Here is a 22,125-nt window from a genome sequence, read left to right as displayed (position 1 = left end):
GAAAAAGAACTATGGAACCAGACTGACTATAGGTGGAACCTAAGCTCTGCCACCTCCTAGTTGTGTGACTTCGGGCAAGTTATTTAGCAACTCTGTGCCCCTATTTCCTTGCAGCAAAATGGGGATAAACTTACTACTTACCTGATAGATTTGTTGTGTGAATTAAAGATTTAATAAAATATGAAAGCATGTAAACATGACCTAGCAAATACTAACTGATCAAACTCTATTTTCATTAGGCTCTTAGTTAATTCTTAACAGAGGAGTTTAGAGTCTATGATTAATTATCATAACGTGTCTGTATTTTATAATTTGCTTGATCTGTTATCAGGTCCAATATTTAAAATGTGTTTAAGTTATGTAATCAAAACTACTGTTTGGAGAAAAGCAAAAAAGAAACTATTTTGCAACTTTGACTTATCTACCTCTGGTTTCATTTTCTGTACATACTAAGAACTTGGTCATCATGACGTGTAAACAGTTTCTCTTTCTATTGTCCTTGAGCATTATATGGTAGTAGATGACAGGATTTTTGACCCCCATCTTGGAGTGTTGTCTTCTTCAACCCCGTGTTCTGCTTCAGAAAGGATCCTGTGTCAGGAACCAGATTAGCAAAAGTAGTTTGGTGGTCACTAAAGTGTTGGTTTTATAATCAGATAACAGCCCTCCCTCTTGGAGTTTTCACTTAGGTTCTTTTATGTAACTTACTGGTTGTCTTGTTTATTTCTCATAGCAACTCTGAAAGGGAGTTTGTTTCCCTGTTTTACAGATGAGGAAATTGAAGTTTTTTGGAAAGAAGCGCCAGCATACCACTACTAATATATAGGAAACCCACATTCAGACCTTTTGTATTCTGTATCACTTTTCATTGCAGAAAATTGCCTCTTGTATGATGTACATTTTACCATTCATTAATTCAACAAAATTTTAATGAACAGCTACCATATACCAGGCATTATTTTAGGTGTTAGGGATACAACCCTGAACACTATCTTCTCCCTCATTCCCATGGGCTCTTCTCTTTCTCTAGTTGAACTGTAAGCATATATCTTTATCCTTGTACTCAGCCATAACATATTGAAATCATCTGTATGTCTTTGTATCTTCCACTTTATCTTGAGTTCCTTAAAAGTAAGTAGGACCTGCTGTCATTAAGGCTAGCTATATTTTCATATTAATTTTTCCATTGTGTCTAATCTATACAGCTTGCATAACTTTTTCTCAATTATTTTCTTTGCCTTTGTAAGGCTCCCTTTCCTATTCATTTTGTAATTATCTCTGATATTCACCATTCTCTTCAGTTTATCTACCTCCTACGTTCATGATCTGATCTCCTACTTTATCTCTGAAGGTAATGCAGTGAGTGTAGCTTTGAATTCTCTTGGTATCTCTTCACCCCACACTACTCCCAGATTCTTCTAGCACATTTCCATCTAACCTTACCTCCCCCCAATTTCATCCTGCCTCTTTTTCAAAGGCAGTCTTGCCTCCTGTCTTATTAATCACGTTCTCATTTCCTTCCATATCTTCTAGAACCATGCTCTGTCAGTTTTGTTCTCATTTTCTTAAGTCTTCCATTCTATATTCATTTCTTCATTTTAAACCTGTTTAAGTCTGTACCATTATAAAAAGGAAACTTCTCTTTATCATGGCCCTCTTCCCTTTTTCCTCACTGCCTAGCATTTTTAATTGGCCTAAGGATTTCCCTTTTTTTCTTTTCTTTCTTCTTCTTCTTCTTTTTTTTTGAGAGAGGGAGAGAGAGCCCGTGAGAGCAGGACGAGGGGCAGAGGAAGAGAGAGCATCTTAAGCAGGCTCCACACTCAGTGCGGAGCCTGACTTGGGCTCAATCTCATGACCCTGAGATCATGACCTGAGCCAAGATCAAGAGTGGGACCCTTAAACATCTGAGCCACCCAGGTGCCCCTAAACTTCTCTTTCTTATTTGTTCCCTAGTCCCCTGCAATTTGACATTGTCTCTTTTCTGGCAGGGCTATCGTTGACCCTTATTTCATTGAATCCAACCCACTTTCCAGTCCTTGTAGTTATCTGCCCCTTAAAAATGAAAATAGGTCTTTCTCTCTCTGACTTCACTTCACTCAGCATGATATCTCTAGGTCCATCCCTGTTTTTGCAAACAGCAAGATCTCATCCCTTTTTATGGCTGCATGATATTCCATTGTGTATACATGCCACATCTTCTTTATCCATTCATCTATGGATGGACACGGGTTGCTTCCATATTTTGGCTATTGTAAATAATGATGCAGTAAACATAGGGTACATATATCTTTTTGAATTAGTGTTTTAATTTTCTTTGGGTACATACTCAGTAGGAATTGGATTATGTAGTATTTCTATTTTCAGTTTTTGAGGAACCAAGGAACCATGTGATTTCACTTACATGTGGAATCCAAAAAAACAAAACGAATAAACAAAAAGCAGAATCAGACCTATAAATAGATGGTTGCCAGAAGAAAAGGGGATGGGGGAACAAGCAAAATGGGTGAAGGGGAGAGAGAGATACAGGCTTCCAGTAATGGATTGAGTAAGTCACAGGAATAAAAGGTACAACATAGGGAATCTGGTCAGTGGTATTGCAACAGTGTTATATAGTGACAGATAGTAGGTACACTCGTGGTGAGCATAGCATAACAAATAGAGTTGTTGAATCACTGTGTTGTCCACCTGAAACTAACATTGTGTGTCAACTATACTCAGAAAAAAATGATCATTGAAAGCTAGCTTCTCCCTTCTGCCATCTGGGCAATGACATTTTCTCTTATGGTTTTAACTGTCATCGATGTTCTGGTCATTCCAGGACTATATCCCTAGTCTTGATGGCTCCTCTGCTTGACACTTACTGCTAAGTTCTTGCTTATACACCTGTATTTTCTCATATACCCAGCTATCCAAGCTAACAAACTGGGAATGATTTGGACTGTTTTCTCCACTTTAGCTTTCCTTCTGCTGATTTTACTTCCAGGTATTTCTTGAATCTAGGTTTTTCTGTCCATCTGTATTGTCACTTCCTCCCTTCCAGTCTTGCCCTTTTAAAATTCATCTTTCATGCATGTTGTTGTAATCTTTTAAAAATGAAATTCTGACAATGCTGTGCTTCTGCTTAAAACTCAGCACTGGTTTCCTGTTACTTAGAAGATAGAATCTGAGCTCTTTAATGTGTCATGCAGGCTCTCACAATCTGCTGTCTGCCTTGGTTCTTGGCTCATCTCCTGTGGCTTTTTACCTAATATTTTATGTTCCTGTCTCCCTCCTTCACTGACTTCGCTTATTAGCTTTTATTATTGTGCCACTGTTTCTGCCTGGTAGAAGAATTCCTTCTTACCTTTGCTATTTCCAGGCCAGGGCTGTCCCTTAGTAAAACTAGGTACACATTTTCAAATAATAGAAACTGTAGAATAAATGTTGTAATATAGAGCATTGGTTAATGTTAGGAGACTTGAAAATTCATGACCAACTGTAAAGTGCCATAGAGAGAAAGCAAATTAGTGTTTTTGTTATCTCTTACTGAGAAGAGCTCCTTCAGGAGCAGCATCTTCTCTAAGTGTTCTTTTCTATGTGAAATTCAACAGTAGAGCGATATGATTGATTGATTGATTGATTGATTATTAATACCATGAGACTTGGTGATGTGTTAGAGATCTATAGATTGTGTATTTCTGTGCATGCATGTGTAGGCTCACACTCACCTTACAGTATCTGGCCTACTGTTTTGCAGAAATAATTATGGTTAGGTTATTATATTTATGATTGTAATTGATGAATACTTTTATTATCCCAAGTACTCCTTAGTACTCTACGAAAATAAGTAAACAAATTAACTTGACATAAAACCTGCTATGGCTTTTATTTACATTTCAAAAAAAAAAAAATTTCTAGCCTCACCTCCTGAAACAGAAGAGGCTGATTCATGATTCACCTTTCTTTAGCAACTGTGAGTTTAGAAGATGTTGGCTTATTTTCCTGTGTTCTGCTCATAGAAGAAACGGGCTTGGAAGTTCAGGTAGAAGGAATCTTCCATTGTGTCTGCCCCTGTTTTGGAGATACCTTTTATTTTATTTATTTAATTTTTTTTTTTTTTTAAGATTTTTATTTATTTATTTGACAGAGAAAGACACAGCGAGAGAGGGAACACAAACGGGGAGTGGGAGAGGGAGAAGCAGACTCCCTGCCGAGCAGGGAGCCCGATGCTGGACTCGATCCCGGGACTCCAGGATCATGACCTGAGCCGAAGGCAGTCGCCTAACCAACTGAGCCACCCAGGCGCCCCTATTTATTTAATTTTTTAAGATTTATTCATTTTAGAGAGAGAAAGAGAGAGAGCATGGGGGAGGGACAGAGGGAGAGGGGAGAGAGAATCTCAAGCAGACTCCCTGCGGGGGCTTGATCTTAGGACCCTGAGATCATGACCTGAGTTGAAATCAAGAGTCAGATGCTTGGGGCGCCTGGGTGGCTCAGATGGGTAAGCATCTGCCTTCGGCTCAGGTCACGATTCCAGGGTCCTGGGATCGAGCCCCACATCGGGCTCCTGGCTCAGCAGGGAGCCTGCTTCTCCTTCTCCCTCTGCCTCTCTCCCTGCTCATGTTCTCTCTCTCTGTATCTCTGAGTCTCAAATGAATAAATAAAATCTTTAAAAAAAAAAAAAAAAGTCAGATGCTTAACCGAGTGAGCCACCCGGGCACCCTTGGAGATATCTTGTATTTTAAACCACAAATTTTAATGTGTGTTTTTAAGAAAGATTACTCTATATATGTTACCTTGCATTGTTATATAAGTGCTGTTTATAATCAAGGTAATTGTTAAAGAAGATAAACATTAATTTTAGTATTTTTTTCTCTAATGACATTATAAAAAATTATTGCAAAATATTTAAATATTGAAAGCCCTAGTTCTGTGGGTTATTACTATCAAACATTCCAGATTTTTTTTTTCTTGCCGTCTTGTATAAGAAGAACTATGATGTAATGGTTAGGAGTTAGGCTCTGGAACTGAACTGATTGAAGAGCTCAAATGCTACCTTTACTACTTACTAACTTGATGACCTAGGATGTGTTACTTAACCTCTATTTCCATGTGTTTCTTCGTCTATAAAGTGGGGGTAATAATAGTTCATAATACGGATTAAATAATTTCTATAAAGCCCTTAGAACAGTGTCTGACAGTAGTAAGTACTATATATAGTATTGGCTATTCAGTACCTAGTGCATTAGAATACATTGGATATGTTTATAGATTTTGATGATCATGTTGTCTCCAAGAATATTGTTTCAGGTTGTTAGCTTTCAGTGCATTATCACTGAATGTTTCCGATTTTATTCAGCCTTTTAATGACTTTTTCTTTTTTATTGCTTGATAGAAGTGCTTAATTTCTCTTTTTAAAGAAGTGACACAATGTTTAATATTCTGAAAGCTTTATATTTTGTAACTATTTAATAGTGCTATTTTATTATTGAAGGCATGATGGTTTTTCATTTTTGAATTCTTGGTTCATTCATTGTTTTCATTAATTCCTTCAGCTTAAAGTAAGAATAAAAAGGAACTCATGTTGCCAAAATCTTCTACCAAGAGAAAACATTAAAAAACTCTCTCTCTTTATATAAGTATTGGCTATAAACTGTAAGATTAAACTTTAACATTATTGGTCTTTAACAAAACAATAGGTCAGTTGAGGTGTAGTAGTTTTTCTTTATGAAATAATCAGCCAGTTATGCACTAATATTTATGAAAGCAGTTGCTGTAAGATCACGTATCTATTGATTTGGTTTCCTGTATATTATACACTATTAAAAGAAGGAAAATTGTGGGGCACCTGGGTGGCTCAGTCAGTTAAGCGTCCTACTCTTGACTTCAGCTCAGGTCATGATCTCAGGGTCGTGGGATTGAACCCTGTGTCAGGCTCTGCGTGTTGGGCTTGGAGCCTACTTAAGATTCTCTCTCCCTCTGCCCCCCCCCCCAAAAAAAGAAAAGCAAAAGGAAATTGTGTAGTGGGGGTTAGGGATTCGTCTTCTTGTGGGATGATAATTCTCAGTTTAACCCTCTCACCTGTCTAAATGGGTATTTTTGGTACACAGGAAAAAGGAAGAGTTAGTAGATAATAGTATATAACCCTAACAGGGTTTTAGACCATTTATAGATTAAGTCCATCAAAAAAATAGCATGGCCTTTACTGTTTGTTCCATGACACTGTATTTTTTTTTTTTTTTAAAGATTTTATTTACTTATTCATGAGAGAGAGAGAGAGAGGCAGAGGGAGAAGCAGACTTCCCGCAGAGCGGGGAGCCCGATGCGGGACTCGATCCCAGGACTCCGGGATCATGACCTGAGCCGAAGGCAGATGCTTAACCATCTGAGCCATCCAGGCGCCCCTGACACTGTATTTTTTAATATAGTTCTCTTTGTGGTAAGATTACTACATTAATAAAAATAGATCTTTACTCTGAGGAAACTATTATTGATGGTTCCCATATGGGAAAGCTGTTTGGTTTGGGAACTTACAGATCCTTACCTTCTCATTTTTTGATCAGGTACTCCTAGAGCAGGAGAGGCAAAATTTGCTGTAAAGGAGCCAGATAATAAATTTTTTTTTTAAAGATTTTATTTATTTGACAGAGAGAGACACAGCAAGAGAGGGAACACAAGCAGGGGGAGTGGGAGAGGGAGAAGCAGGCTTCCCGCCGAGCAGGGAGCCCGATGCGGGGCTCGATCCCAGGACCCTGGGATCATGACCTGAGCCGAAGGCAGATGCTTAATGACTGAGCCACCCAGGCGCCCCCAGATAATAAATATTGGAGGCTTGGTGGGCCATGTGGTCGTTGTCTGAACTACTCAGCTCTGCCCTTTTAGCAGAAAGCAGCCATAGACAGTATATAAATGAAGGGGCTTGACTGTGTTACAGTAAAATTTATTTATGAACATAGATTCAGAGCGAAGGAAGGAATTTCACCCATAGGCTGACAACTGTACTAGACTATGAATTTTACTTCTTGTGGTCTTTTTGATTAAAAATCTCAGGTAGAGTTTATTTTCTATTTGAGCAAATCTTTTAATTTAGGCTAGGTAACTTAAATGTTAGTGTTTGGTTGACAGAATCTGTGTTAGCTTTTTAAGTCACAATTTTTTTTTTATTCTAATTTGAAAGAAGTAGAAATGACTGGACTGTGGAGTCAGAAAGAACTAAGTTTGTACTTAATTGTACCTAATTGCTTTGTGACTGTGGACAAATTATTTCACATTTCAGAGCTTCAATTTCCTTGTTTATAGAAGAGGAATAATACTAGATAGATACCTTCAGGTTGTTATGTTTTCCATTTAGTTATCTTTTCATCAGTTCAATTTACTAAGATTATTTTCATCATTAATGTGTCTCTTTCAGAATCTAGGAGAGAATGAACAGTGCAGAGAATGAGCGCCTCTACTCTTGTCATACTGAGGAATCAAAACTCCTTGAATTTCAAAATGCTTTAACATTTATGTCAGGTTTTATGACATTTTTGCACTTTTGTTAGTGCTTGAAGTTTTAGTTTTTCTAAAAATTCTTAGATTATGGTATGTAAAAATACAAAGTAAAATTTTGATCTTTGTTTATCAATGGAAGCCTGCTGCAGAATTGGCTAGACTTACATGAGACATTATTAGACATACATTATCTTCTCTTACTGACAGCCTGTAGGGGAAGTAGATTATTTGTAAATGGTTCCTGTTATATGCTCAATAAAATCTTTGACAGGAAGTTGGTATCCTCATTAGGCTGATGTTAGCATACTGAAATGATATTTGTTAATTTTTATAACCAAATCTTGCTTGGAATGAGAAAACAACCTTTAGAAATGTGATTCTAAGTATAAGATATCTTATATATACTTGTATGAATTTTTTAACTAATATGTGAGAGCATAGTAAGATATATTATTTGTAACTTTGCAGCTCAGGGAGTTGAGTCTAGTAAAGATGCATAATTAGCACTGGCTTTCTCAGTATAAGGTTCATAAACAATGCTCCAGCAGGATTTTTTTTTTTTTTTTTTTTTTTGGAGGGGTGTGTTATTTTGACATGGATAGGATCTGATACATGGCATTCTTTTTTTTTTAAGTTTTTATTTTAATTCCAGTATAGTTAACATAGATTGTTATATTCATTTCATGTATACAATATAGTGATTCAACACCTCTATACATTACTCAGTGCTCATCATAAGTGTATTCTTAACCCCTATCACCTATTTCATCCATCCCCCCCACCCACCTCCCCTCTGGTGACCATCAGTTCTCTATAGTTAACAGTCTGTTTCTTGGTTTGTCTTGCGCTTTTTTTTCTTTGCTCATTTGTTTTGTTTCTTAAATTCCACATGTGAGTGAAATCATATGGTATTTGTCTTTCTATGACTCACTTATTTGGCTTAGCATTATACACTCTAGCTCCATCCATGTTGTTGCAAATGGTAAGATTTCATTCTTTTTTATGGCTGAATAATATTCCTTTATATATTATATTATGCCACATCTTCTTTCTCCATTCATCTATCAGAGGACACCTGGACTGCTTCTATAATTTGGCTTTCATAAATAATGCTGTGATATACAGAGGGGTACATGTATCCCTTTGAATTAGCGTTTTTGTATTTTTTGGATAAATACCCAGTGCAATTACTGGATCATAGGGTAGTTCTTTTTTTTTTTTTTAACTTTTTGAGGAACCTCCATATTGTTTTCTACAGTGGCTGTACCAGTTTGCATTACCACCAACAGTGCAAGAGGGTTCCTTTTTCTCCACATTGTTGTCAACACTTGTTATTTCTTGTGTTTTTGATTTTAGCCATTCTGAAACGTGAGGTAATATCTCATTGTGGTTTTGATTTGCATTTCCCTAATGAGGAGTGATATTGAGCATCTTTTCATGTGTCTGATGGCCATCTGTATGTCTTCTTTGAAGAAATGTCTTTTCATGTCTTCTGCCCATTTTTTAATTGGATGATTTGTTTTTTGGGTGTTGTATAAGTTCTCTATATATTTTGGATACTAACCTTCTATTAGATACGACATTTGCAAATATCTTCTTCCATTCAGTAGGTTGTCTTTTAGTTTTGTTGATCATTTCCTTCGCTGTGCAGAAGGTTTTTATTTTCATATAGTACCAATAGTTTATTTTTGCTTTTATTTCCCTTGCCTCAGGAGCTATATCTAGAAAAATGTTGCTGTGGCCGATGTCAGAGAAATTACTGCCTGTGCCATCTTCTAGGATTTTTATTGTTTTAGGTCTCTGTTTTGAATTCATTTTTGTGTATGGTGTTAGGAAGTGGTCCAGCTCCCAACACTGTTGAAGAGAGATTGTCTTTTTCCCGTTGTGTATTCTTTCCTTCTTTGTTGAAGATTAATAGACCATATAATTGTGGGTTTATTTCTGGGTTTTCTGTTCTTTTCTATTGATCTGTGTCTGTTTTTGTGCCAGTACCATGCTGTTTTGATTACTGCAGCTTTGTAGTATATCTTGAAATCTGTAATTTTGATACCTCCAGTTTTGTTTTTCTTTTTCAAGATTGCTTTGGCTATTTGGGGTCTTTTGTGGTTCCATACAAATTTTAGGATTGTTCTAGTTCTATGAAAAATACTGTTGGTATTTTGATAGGGATTGCATTAAATTTGTAAATTGCTTTGGGTAGTACAAACATTTTAACAATATTTTTTCTTCCAATCCATGAACATAGAATGTCTTTACATTTCTTCAGTTGTCTTCAATTTCTTTCATTAATGTTTGATAGTTCTCAGAATACAGGTTTTTCACCTCTTTGGTTAAGTTTATTTGTAGGTATTTTATTATTTTTGGTGCAGTTGTAAATGGGATTGTTTCTTAATTTCTCTTTTTTTCCTGCTTCATTGTTAGTGTATAGAAATAACACATTTCCACATACTGACTTTATATCCGACTTTAATGAATTCATTCATCGGTTCTAGTAGTTTTTTGGTGGAGTCTTTAGGGTTTTCTATATATAGTATTATGTCATCTGCAAACAATGAGAGTTTTACTTCTTCCTTACCAGTGTGGATGCCTTTTATTTCTTTTTGTTGTCTGATTGCTGTGGCTAGGACTTCCAGTGCTATTTTGAATAAAAGTGGTGAGAGTGGATATCCTTGTCTTGTTCCTGACCTTAGGGGAAAGGCTCTCATTTGTTTTCCCATTGAATATGTTGTTCACTGTGGGTTTTTACTATATGGCCTTTATTATGTTGAGGTATGTTCCCTCTCAACCTACTTTGTTGAGTGTTTCTATCATGAATGGATGTTGTACTTTGTCAGATGCTTTTTCTGCATCTGTTGAAATGATCATATGGTATTTATCCTTTTTCTTATTGATGTGATGTATCACATTAATTGATTTGTGAATGTTGAACCACTCTTGCATCCCAAGAATAAATCCCACTTGATTGTGATGAATGATTTTTTATAATGTATTGTTGGATTTGGTTTCACTTGTATTTTGTTGAGGATTGTTGCATCTATATTCATCAAAGATATTGGCCTGTAGTTCTCTTTTTTGTGTGTCTTTATCTGGTTTTGGTAACAGGAATGAATAGAATGAATGAATTTGGAGGTTTCAAATAGAACAAATTTGGGAAGTTTTCCTTCTTGTACTTTTTGGAATAGTTTGAGAAGAATAGGTATTAACTCTTCAAATGTTTGGTAGAATTCCCTTGTGAAGCTATCTGGTCCTGGACTTTTGTTTGTTGGGAGTTTTTTTTATTATTGATTCTGTTTCTTTGCTGGTAATCTCGGTCTGTTCAAATTTTCTATTTCTTCCTGCTTCAGTTTTGGTAGGTGATATGTTTCCAGGAATTTAACCATTACTTCTAGGTTGTCCAATTTTTTGGCATATAATTTTTCATAATATCTTACAGTTGTTTGTATTTCTGTGGTGTTATTTCTCTTCTTTCATTAGTGATTTTGTTTATATGAGCCCTCTCTCTCTCTCCTTTTTTGATGAGTCTAGCTAGAGGTTTATCAATTTTGTTGATCTTTTCACAGAACCAGCTTCTGGTTTTGTTGGTCTGTTCTATTATTTTTTTTTAGTTTCTATATATATTCATTTCTGCTTTAATCTTTACTTCCTTCCTTCTGCTGGTTTTGAGTTTTGTTCTTTTTCTAGATCCTGTAAGTTTAAGGTTAGGTTGTTTATTTGAGATTTTTCTTATTCTTGAAGTAGTCCTGTATTACTATAAACTTCCTCTTAGGACTGCTTTTGCTGCATCCCAAAGATTTTGAACCATTGGATTTTCATTTTCATTTGTTTCCAGGTAATTTTTTTTATTTCTTCTTTGATTTCTTGATTGACCCATTCATTGTTTAGTAGCATGTTATTTAACCTCCATGTATTTGTGCTCTTCCAGATTTTTTCTTGTGTTTGTTTTCTAGTTTCATAGCATTGTGGTCAGAAAAGATGCGTGGTATGACTTCGATCTTTTTGAAGTTGTTGAGACTTGTTTTATGGCCTAATATGTGATCTGTTTTGGAGATTGTTCTGTGTGCACTTGAAAAGAATGTATATTCTGCTATTTTAGGGTGAAATGTTCTGAATATATCTGTTAAATCCATCTGGTCCAGTGGGTCATTCAGAACACTCTTTCTTTGTTGATTTTTTGGTTGAACGATTTGTCTATTGATGTAAGTGTTAAACTCCCCTACTATTATTGTATTACTATCAATTAATTCCTTTATGTTTGCTATTAACTGTTTTATGTATGGGGGTACTCCCATGTTGGGTGTATAAATAATTACAATTGTTACATCCTGTTGGATTGTCCCTTTTATTATTATATAGTGTCATTCTTTGTCTCTTGTTACAGTCTTTGTTTTAAAGCCTCTTTTGTCTGATACAAGTATTGCTACCCTGGTTTTCTTTTGACATCCATCTGTGTGATAAATGTTTCTCCATCCCTGCACTTCCAATCTGCAGGTGTCTTCAGGTCTGAAATGAGTCTCTTTTATAAGCAGCAAATAGATGGGTCTTGTTTTTTTATTCACTCTGTTACCCTGTGTCTTTTGTTGGGAGTATTTAATTTATTTACATTCAGAATAGTTACTGATAGATATATATTGCCATTTTGTTACTTATTTTGTGGTTGTTTTTGTAGTTTTTCTCTGATCCTTCTCTTGCTGTCTTTCATGGTTTGCTCGCTTTTTTTTAGTGATATACTTGGATTCCTTTCTCTTCTTTGGGTATTACTGGTTTTTGATTTGTGGTTGATATTAGGTTTGTATGTAACATCTTCTGCAGGATATATGGTATTTTTTATTAAATTTTATGATCTTTTTTTTTTTTTTTAAAGATTTTATTTATTTATTTGAGAGCGAGAATGAGAGAGAGAGAGAGAGCATGAGAGGGGGAGGGTCAGAGGGAGAAGCGAACTCCCTGCTGAGCAGGGAGCCCGATGCGGGACTCGATCCAGGGACTCCAGGATCATGACCTGAGCCGAAGGCAGTCGCTTAACCAACTGAGCCACCCAGGCGCCCTAAATTTTATGATCTTAAGAGACATAAGCCAACAAACTCTGTGAAAGTTGTTTGTTTGTTGGTTTGTTTGTTTTAATGGCAAAAGTTTAACACCCAAAGCACGCAGTGAATCTAGGTTGTATTGAATAATGGAATTTGAAGTGATGTTACAGGATAAAGTATAGCTGTTTATTTATATTTTTTATTTATACTGGTAGTTCTCATAACACCCTGTTGTTTGAAAGCTTAATTTTAAAAAAGTATATTTTTTAGGGGCGCCTGGGTGGCTCAGTCATTAAGCATCTGCCTTCAGCTCAGGTCATGATCCCAGGGTTCTGGAATCAAGCCCCACATCGGGCTCCCTGCTCAGGGGGAACCCTGCTTCTCCCTCTACCACTCCCCCTGCTTGTGTTCCCTCTCTCACTGTCTCTTTCTGTCAAATAAATAAAATCTTTTAAAAAAGTAAAAAATATATATATATATATTTTTTTTTAAAGATTTTATTTATTTATATGAGAGAGAGAGAGCAGGAGAGGGGGGAGGGTCAGAGGGAGAAGCAGACTCCCTGCCGAGCAGGGAGCCCGATGCGGGACTCGATCCAGGGACTCCAGGATCATGACCTGAGCCGAAGGCAGTCGCTTAACCAACTGAGCCACCCAGGCGCCCCAAAAAATATATTTTTTAAAAGCTAAGAAAATGAAAAGGTTTGCCTTATGTGTTGATGAAACTAAAATTCACAACTGCTATTAAGTACATAACATTTACAGTAAAAATTTTAGAATCTCTGAATATTCTCTAGCTTTTATGTCATACTTTGTTTTTAGACATGGAAATCTCAGGGTGCCTGGTGACTCAGTTAGTTAAGCTTCTGACCTTGGCTCAGATCATGATCCCAGAGTCCTGGGATCAAGTCCCACGTCCAGCTTCCTGCTCAGCAGGGAGTCTGCTTTTTCTCTGGCCCTCCCCCTACTTGTGCTCTCTCTCTTTCAAATAAATAAAATCTAAAAAAAAAAAAAAGACATGGAAATCTCAAGTTTATATACATACCTTTTTGGAATATATGAACATGATGTATCCTTTTTCCTTTCTTCACTTAAAAGATACTTATTGGATGCCTACTGTATGCTAGGTGCATGTGCTAATAGATTGTGATAGTGAGCATTCTTAAAGTCTGTGATATATACTATGAAGAAAAAAATGAGTGCTTTGAGGACATAAAATAGGAATATCCTTCATCTATCAAGTGAGATTTCTTGAGAAAATAATGTCTCTGACTGAGACAAAGGATGAGTCATAATTAACCAAAGGGGGCGGAGGTAGATATTCCTAGGGAAGGGATTCTTCTTTACAAAGGCCTGAATGTGAAGGGAGCAAAGCACATTGCAGAAACTGGAAGTCCAGTAACTGGAGCACAGAGATCAAGGAGAGAAGAGAGTAATGGTAGAAGCAGAGTGTAGACTCTAATATTTAGAGTGCAGGGAACCTTGTAGGACGCTTTAGTAAAGATTACAGTTTTTACCCTAAGAGCAGTAGGAAGTCATTAAAGTGTTTTAATTGGGCAGTTGGTAAGATCAGATTTGTATTTTTATTTATTTTTTTATTAGAGGTGGGGGAAGGGCAGAGGGAGAGCAAGAATCTGAAGCAGGGTCCACACCTAGCGCAGAGCGCAAGGCGAGGCTTGATCCTATGACCCTGAGATCATGAACACTTAACCAACTGAGCCACACTGGCACCCCTCAGATTTGTATTTTTAAAAGGTCCCTCAGATAGCAGCAGAGAGAACAGTATGAAATAGGGCAAGAGTGAAATGGAGAAAACAATTTTGGCGGCTTTGCATTAGTCCAGGGAAGAGATGGTTCAGAACTTGAGTAAGAGGAGCTGAATAAGAAATAAAGGGAAATTAACAGATTCAAGATACATTTAGTTGGTAGAATTCTCTGGAGTTGATAGATTACCAGGGCTTTGGGAGAACGTTGTCATGGGTGACTTCCAGGTATCTGCCTTTCACAACTAGAAAGCAGTGATACATTTGGTAAGGTAAAAACACCAGAAAGAGAACCCAGAATGGCAGTGGGTCACGAGTTCAGTTTTGGACCTCTTGAATATAGGCAATTCTTGAAGAATTTGAGAGAGAGAAAAGAAGCAGCGAGAGGAGGATAATCTAGGACAGAAAGAAGGTTTTTTAAAACCTGTGAAAGACTTGGGCATGTTTAAAATACTGAAGAAAAGGAAGGATCCACTAGAGAGGGAAGTTTTCAAAATTACTGAAAGAGGGAGGGAATAATTAAAGGAGCAGAAGTCCTTAATAAAGGAAGTCCAGAAAGAGCCTACCTACGTGGAATTCCTGGTCTTAAATAAGAGTTGCAGTGCCTCCAGTGTTGTCACAGGAGAAAGAAGAGGGCTGTGTGAATGTAGGGTTTGGCAGCTGGGCATTGTTTTTGCTGAGATACGGGGCTAGCCTTATGAAGAGGTCAGAAATCAACATCTGAGGAGAGTGGGGGTTTGAGATAGTTACAGTGGTTAGTGAATTGAGAAACATAGGATTTCCTGGCTGCATTGAGGGAAAATTTTTTGTTTAATGAGTGTCATTTAATGTTACCTTAAATATATCAGATTTGGAGGAAAACAGCAAGAATGTGAGCTCTACTCATAGAATTCAAGGTGACCCTGTATACTTTTAAGTAATGGCATTAGTTTGCCAAGACCTAGCCCTACCCTCACATATGGAGGTACTATACATCTTTATGTAGTATATGATTTCACTTAACTTCTAACTTTCAGTGTTATTTATGTTGAGTAGGCCTAGTTTGTTTTTAATTGATGTTCTTTTTTCCCTTTTTTTAGGCAGGCAGAAGTCCTGAAGGCTGACATGACAGGTATTGGCTGGCTCATTTGTTTTTCACACTTATTTTATACCATTAAATTAAGGGAAGGGTCTCATCTTTCCTCTGTTACTTGTTGCACTGTCCTAGTTGCCAAAAGGAATGATAACTTACTATTTGCTTTTCTTAATTACTGTTTTTGAACTTTGAATTCTTACTTAGATGATCAGGAATTTTATATAGTCTGTGCTATATTGAATTAAATATTACCTAATTTAATGCATATAATCATTTAATTGTTATGGCCTATTTATTTATCATCAATTTAAGACATAGAAAAGAGAATTCATATACCATATAAACAAAAATACCTTAGGGTTTTAGGTTCATGTCTTCCTGTTTATAATTCCCCAAACTTGAGTAGTAAATAGACCTTGAGAAAAAATATTTGTAGGAAAACCCTACTAAAAGTCCTTGAAATTGAGTGAGCTGCCTTGACACCTTTCTTTTCTCCCTTACCTTTTTTGTTTTGAATTTATATAACCAAGATGTTTTTGAAAGAATAACTGGAAGTCACTAGAAGAAGCAAATGATCAACTTTTCAAAATTGGGAAATATATGACAGTGACTTTGTAGTGATCCAGTATGCTCTCTATAGCAGCATATGCTGTCCTAAAATGTAAAAAGAGAAATGGATCTCATTCTAATTTTTAAGAACTTTATTTCTGAAGTGAAATCCATAAAGAAGAGTTAAACTATTACAACCAGTATTCTGGCCAAAATTTATAATCAAGAAGAAATAGGGTCTTTAGATGTCTTTTTCTCAACATTGTGGTCTAATGTTAATGTAAATGTTGATACTAATGTTTTAAGAATTTATGGGTAGTATCATTATCCTCTGTTAAAGGAAAAGAAAAAAAAAAGCTAAAAGCGCTTTTTAACAGGTTTACTTAATATAGTACCTCCGTTCTTCCCATTATTAACGTGACTGTTACCATCTTCCATACTATGGAGATCAGTGTCAGCTCTAAGCTACTGTATTAGCTTTTGTATTGTCCTGTTAGGCATAATATACATTATGTGACAAAAGTTATACGTGGAGCAATATTAAGCTAGCTATACCTTTTACTTTTTCTTAAGTATTGAATACCCTCAGTAAGTAGGCTTAGTTTGGCTTTTATAAGGAACATTTGACTGCCCAAGAACATTAACTAGGTTATTAAGTAATTTAAATGATAGTCTGTCTAATAGATCAGAGTTAATGATCCTTTATAGTCCTTTCCCTGCCACCGATGAATAAAACAAGATTGAATAAATCTATAAATCTGTTTATTTAGTCATTAAAAACCTAATAAGGGACCAAGAAGCTGATAGTACACCCTGTTTTTTTGTAGCCAGTAAACTCTTGTGAGGATTAATTCAAATATCCAGGAGATTCTATTTGCGGACTTAAAGAAGAGTAAAAACTATGCCATTGTACTGCAGCAAAATATTAAATGTAACCAGAAGCCTAATTGAGAAGTCTGCTATTCGGTTCTTCTATTGAGGCAGCTCACCATCAATTATTGCACTCATAAACCTAGTAATCGGAGGAGCTAATGTGTCTTGTAGGACTCTGGCAGACAGTATGGCCCCAATTGGGTATTACATTTAGTCATAGCCTGACTTCTTTTCATCTTGCACCCAATCTCTCATTTGGCCTCTTGAGCAGTTTAATCAGTGTCTGTTATGAATTCTCATTTACATTAAATGGCAAGTGTGGATTGCACACAGAATTTCTTGGCAAGCAATTTACCAATCATTAAAATAACCCTCACTGTTTTCGGCTTTATTGGGTTGACATATAGAGAGTATGAATAACAGCAGAATGTGCAAACAACTGCTGGATTGTGAGCAGACATGAAGATTCTGTAAGGACAGTTGTGAGAATGATTCAAAATAAAAAGAAAAAAGCTGCTTTGGACAAAGAGATACAGTTATGAGAGTAAACAGACCATCTTGGCAGTCTGTCATTTTAAATGGGGTGACTTCTGAGGCATATGACTTCCTATGATATGAATACATAGAAGTCCGAATTAAAGCAAAGGGTGCCCATTCATGTCATTTCATGTCATTGTGTTATTTCAAAGCTAAAAGACAAATGCAGAAACATTTCAAACCAGATTTAGTCATTAGCCAAAAGGTGAAAATCATTTGAAACTGTAGTAGTATAAAACTACTGCAGCAATCTATGGTATCTACTTAAAGCAGGTGTTTGCTTTGGGAAATGGACAGGGAAGGAGTCATTGGTGTGGTATAATGATTTTAACTATCTGTTTTTTCTATCTATCTACTATTTTGTCTTTGTTTTGTTACTCAGATTCTAAGCTGGGTCCAGCCGAGGTCTGGACATCCAGGCAGGCTCTGCAGGACCTGTACCAGAAAATGCTAGTTACTGATTTGGAATACGCTTTAGACAAGAAAGTAGAACAGGATCTGTAAGTATTATCATTTGGGATGTCCCTGTAAGATCAAGATATCACCAAGACTTTAGGATAGAAAAGAACAATTTGGTTATTTCTTCTTAACCTATAGTAAGCTCTTTCAATGAAAAAAAAAAATTCTTACACCTGTGGGTTTTTTGAACAAAACATTTAACCATTGGTATTACTTCAGATAGTCTTGGGTGTCAAGAGGAGAAATGCTTTGGAGTTGAATGTTTTTAAGGTCTCTTTAGGGCATATCATAAAAACAAATCTATATATATTTCAAGTACTAAGAGACGGTGTTTGGATTCTCTGTATGTGTTCAGTCCTGCATTTAAGCCATGACTAAAAAAAAAAGTTCAGTAGTAAGCTTTAGATAAATCTTCTTTGGTAAATGTGATTCTGTGAATTTCTCCTAAAGGAAAATATGTTTGCACTGTAAGGGAAGTTCTTCCTTTTATAAAATAAGTAGGTATTTCCTTTTTTTCCCCCCTAATAAGACTAAAGAAAGATTTTGTATATTTAGGCTATTCCACTTGTTCTTTCTATGAGAGGTGAAATGACAGATGACCAGATTCCCAAGTGAGTAAATAAATGCCTTTTGTGGAAGGCCTTGCCTTATAAATTGGAACAGGGATATTAGGCTGATGGAAAATTAAAAATCAGTTAAGAATATTCTCTTTAGCAATGGCTGTTACCCTAAGTTATGGTGAAAATTAGTTTTTCCTGTCTTTTACACCTTTCTTAGATACTTTATTTTTTTTAGGAGTTCTAGTAATAAAAGAGCTTAATCACAGCCACTCAAAACCCATTTCCATGATATTAGAGTCACGGATAAAATGTCATCAAAAAGGCTGAGGGAGTGATTGTCCTCATAAACCATTAAAAACACCCAGTGCTCTTGAGTCTCAAAGTTGACATTGATAAAGAATTAGTACTTTCCAGGTAGGTTGTGGACCTTTTATCTGTGTTTGCTTCCTTTAATTAAGGCAGTAATATTCTCCCTCCATCCTAGTTCTGTTTTCCCCCCTGTGGTTTACAAGTTAAGGAATGACCGTATTTCACCATAACTGAATTTAAAATGATTCTGTACAACTTGATTAATGAAAGACATTTTATAATAGGATTTTGGTATGCCATATTTCAGCATTGTATTTTTTCCTATTTTAAATAGCCAGAATTGAAATGTCAAAAAATGAGCTTATATTTCAAGCTCTCAAGAAAATATTAACCCCAAGAGAAATAAAAGTATTAAATAGAATTAGAACAGAGTACTGTGGGAAATAGATTTTATGGAAATAAGAGATATGGCTTAACATTTTTAAAAAATTTTCAAAAAGAATTATTTCTTCACATAATACATGGCAGTTCATTAATAGCTTACTTCTACTTTGGTCTTGCCACTGTAGTTCTGTTTTTGTACTGGGATTCTTAAATAGGCTCTAACTCTAGTAGCTCTAAAAGATTAATAACTGAAGCCACAGTCTGATTATTTGAACATTTGGTGTTTACTAAGGTCAGTTGGATTCTACTGCATGTCTAGTCTTGCTCAAAGAGGAGCACAAAGTTATTTAAATAAGTGAATAACTTTAATGCAGGTTTACTGTCTAGTTATAATTATAACAAACAGTTCTTTCTTGTTCTCAGGGGGACCAGTGTCTGCCCAGTGAGTCACTGCTATACCAAATAGAATTACATTTTGTTTTCAGCTGGAATCATGCCTTTAAGAATCAGATCACAACACTACAAGGCCAGGCAAAGAATCGAGCAAACCCGAATCGGAGTGAAGTTCAGGCAAACCTTTCTCTGTTCCTAGAGGCAGCTAGTGGCTTCTATACTCAGGTGAGTTCTGCATTGTATACCAATTCTTCTAGAAATAGTTGTGAATGTTCTTTGTACATGTCTTGTTCATATAAACGCTTTTTGTTACCACTATGTGCGCCATCCAGGAGTTGATCACCTATAATCTCACATAAATAAAAATATCCCAAATTGTTTACCATAAGACCTTTCAAACAATAAAGATTCAACCAAAAAAGGTTGATGTTTTGGCTTAAAGGTTGGAGGTATAACTGTGAGTAGAAAAAAGGTAATGAGTAGAAACACCATATCTTAGTGAAACAGCAGAAGTAATCAGTTATAAATGGTAATAGAGCAAATGTGAATTTATGCATATGGGTATAGTCATTATGAAGGTAACAGCTGTGTTGTACCGGGCAAGAAATTGTCAAAATTTGTGATAATCAAGTGAGTTTTCATAGTATTATGTGTTCAGTAGAATTTATCTGGGGCTTTAAATGCTATTAAGCTACTTAAGAAATGGAGTAGATTTTTCTCCATTTTAATAATAAGCCATTATTTATCATCCTCAGAGACTTATCTTGTCCTTGGTTACATCCTGCTATAGCTTCTAAGTCAGGCAAGGTAAAAGAATAAATAAATCTTCAGGGTGCGTTGGTGGCTCAGTCAGTTAAATGTCTGCCTTCGGCTCAGGTCATGATCTCGGGGTCCTGGGATCAAGCCCCACATAGGTCTTCCTGCTCAGTGGGAAGTCTGCTTCTCACTGTCTCTCCCCTTCCCCATCACTCATTCTCTCTCTCAAATAAATAAATAAAATCTTTAAAAAAAAAATAAATAAATCTTTTGAACAGTGAATTTTCTTTAAGCAGAATCTTTTAGAAAATTTCATCTTATCCATTTGTAGTAGCATTCATAATTTAATTAACAAAATGTGTATAACTTATGAGATGAGGTTTTGAAGATCTTGGATTAATGTTTGGCCATTCTCTCTGTGTTGCTTCTTGACCATTGCTACCTGTATTTTGGCTCTATTTTGGTTTTATCATTTCTTTGAATAAAGGAAAAGAAAAGACTTTGTGTTGGAAGTTGTCCCATAGCCAGCCATCGTCTTATAGAGATTATTTGTTTTACTTAAACTAAAACATTCTTCACAGTTCATTATTGAAAGAACTCAAGTGTGGTTCTTATTCTCAAAATTCATTTTCAAATGGATGCCAACTTCTAACAGTAGCAGTCAATACTTCTGGAGAGAGGGATTGTGGTATGCCACTAACTAGTCCTTAAAGCAGATGTTAGAGATTAATTCCACAAGTGGCTTTTAAAAGCCTACTATTTTGGGGAGCCTGGGTGGCTCAGATGGTTAAGCATCTGCCTTCAGCTCAGGTCACGATCTCCAGGTCCTGGGATCGAGCCCCATGTCCAGCTCCCAGCTCAGCAGGGAGTCTGCTTCTCCCTCTTCCTCTGCCTCTCCCTTTGCTTGTGCTCCTTCTGTCTCTCTCTTTCTCAAATGAATAAATAAAAATCTAAAAAAAAAAGTTAAAAAAAGAAAGCCTGCTATTTGTAACATACAGTACAAATACTGAGGATATGGAGGGAAAAGAGTCTTTTCCTTTAAGGGAGCATCCAGTCTAAATGAAGAGATGGCTACATTAATAGATACTCTTTTTGCTTTCTGATTATAAAAATAATGCATACTACTTTCAATAAATTTGGAAATTACACAAAAATAAAATATTTTTTAATTATCCCATTCAGGATAAATTACTACTTTAGTATATATCCTTCTGGTGTTTTAGTAATTTTGTACATAGTTGTACATATCCAGTCTTATATCTGCTTTATAAACATAATGTAAATTTTCCCTTATATTGTTAAACCGTTTGATAAACATCTTTGTGTATAAAGCATTTTCTCTAATATTGGATTATTTCATGATGACAGTTCTTCACTGGATGATGAATGAAATCATTGGATGAATGAAATTTTAAAACTGTTGATACACATTGTTGTCCCAAAAGATTATCATTTATATTTTTGTATGCAAGTGTCTGTCTTGATGCATGCTTGCCAGCATTAAGTGTTTTCAGTAAAAGTGAATGATTAAGTGAATAACTCCTATTTAATAAATGGAAAATAATTTTTCATTTAAAATTTAATGTCTGGGTTACTAGTGTTGAACTGTATTCATATTCTATTAGATATTTGTATTTTATATAAATCATCTATTTACTTTTCCTGTTCATTGTTTGGACCCTATTTTTTCCATGGTGATTTTTCTGAGCTCTTTATACATGAAAGATACTAATTTTTTCCATTATTTTTGGCAAATATCTCCAGTTTCTTCTTTTGTTTTTTCATTTTATTTAGAGCTTCCTAACGTTACCAGGTTTGTTGTTTTTTTTTGTAATATAGTTTTTTTCTTTGTCCATAGATCAGTGAATATTTAATAAGGACAATAATATTTATATGTAAAGGAACAAATAGATATAAATTATAATTTAAATCATAAAATTTGAAAATAACACTGATATCTTACAATAG

At 35.7% G+C, this 22,125-nt stretch overlaps 1 protein-coding gene across 7 annotated transcripts in view; it reads left to right on the top strand.

Moving 5' to 3' along the window:
• The window catches only part of SMG7 (SMG7 nonsense mediated mRNA decay factor), a 55,576-nt gene that overhangs the window by 1,275 nt on the left and 32,176 nt on the right, over positions 1–22,125 (top strand). For all 7 annotated transcript variants that reach the window (XM_081824730.1, XM_081824732.1, XM_081824726.1 and 4 more), the window contains exons 2-4: positions 15,342–15,373; positions 17,679–17,796; positions 19,494–19,626. In XM_081824730.1, the coding sequence (XP_081680856.1) occupies positions 15,342–15,373; positions 17,679–17,796; positions 19,494–19,626 (283 nt within the window). The remainder of the gene's footprint in view (positions 1–15,341; positions 15,374–17,678; positions 17,797–19,493; positions 19,627–22,125) is intronic.

The sequence above is a fragment of the Leptonychotes weddellii genome, chromosome 6 (assembly GCF_054177405.1).
Source record: "Leptonychotes weddellii isolate Sample4059 chromosome 6, ASM5417740v2, whole genome shotgun sequence".
NCBI classification, from domain to species: Eukaryota; Metazoa; Chordata; class Mammalia; order Carnivora; family Phocidae; genus Leptonychotes; species Leptonychotes weddellii.
This window is presented reverse-complemented; position numbering and strand designations above follow the sequence as displayed.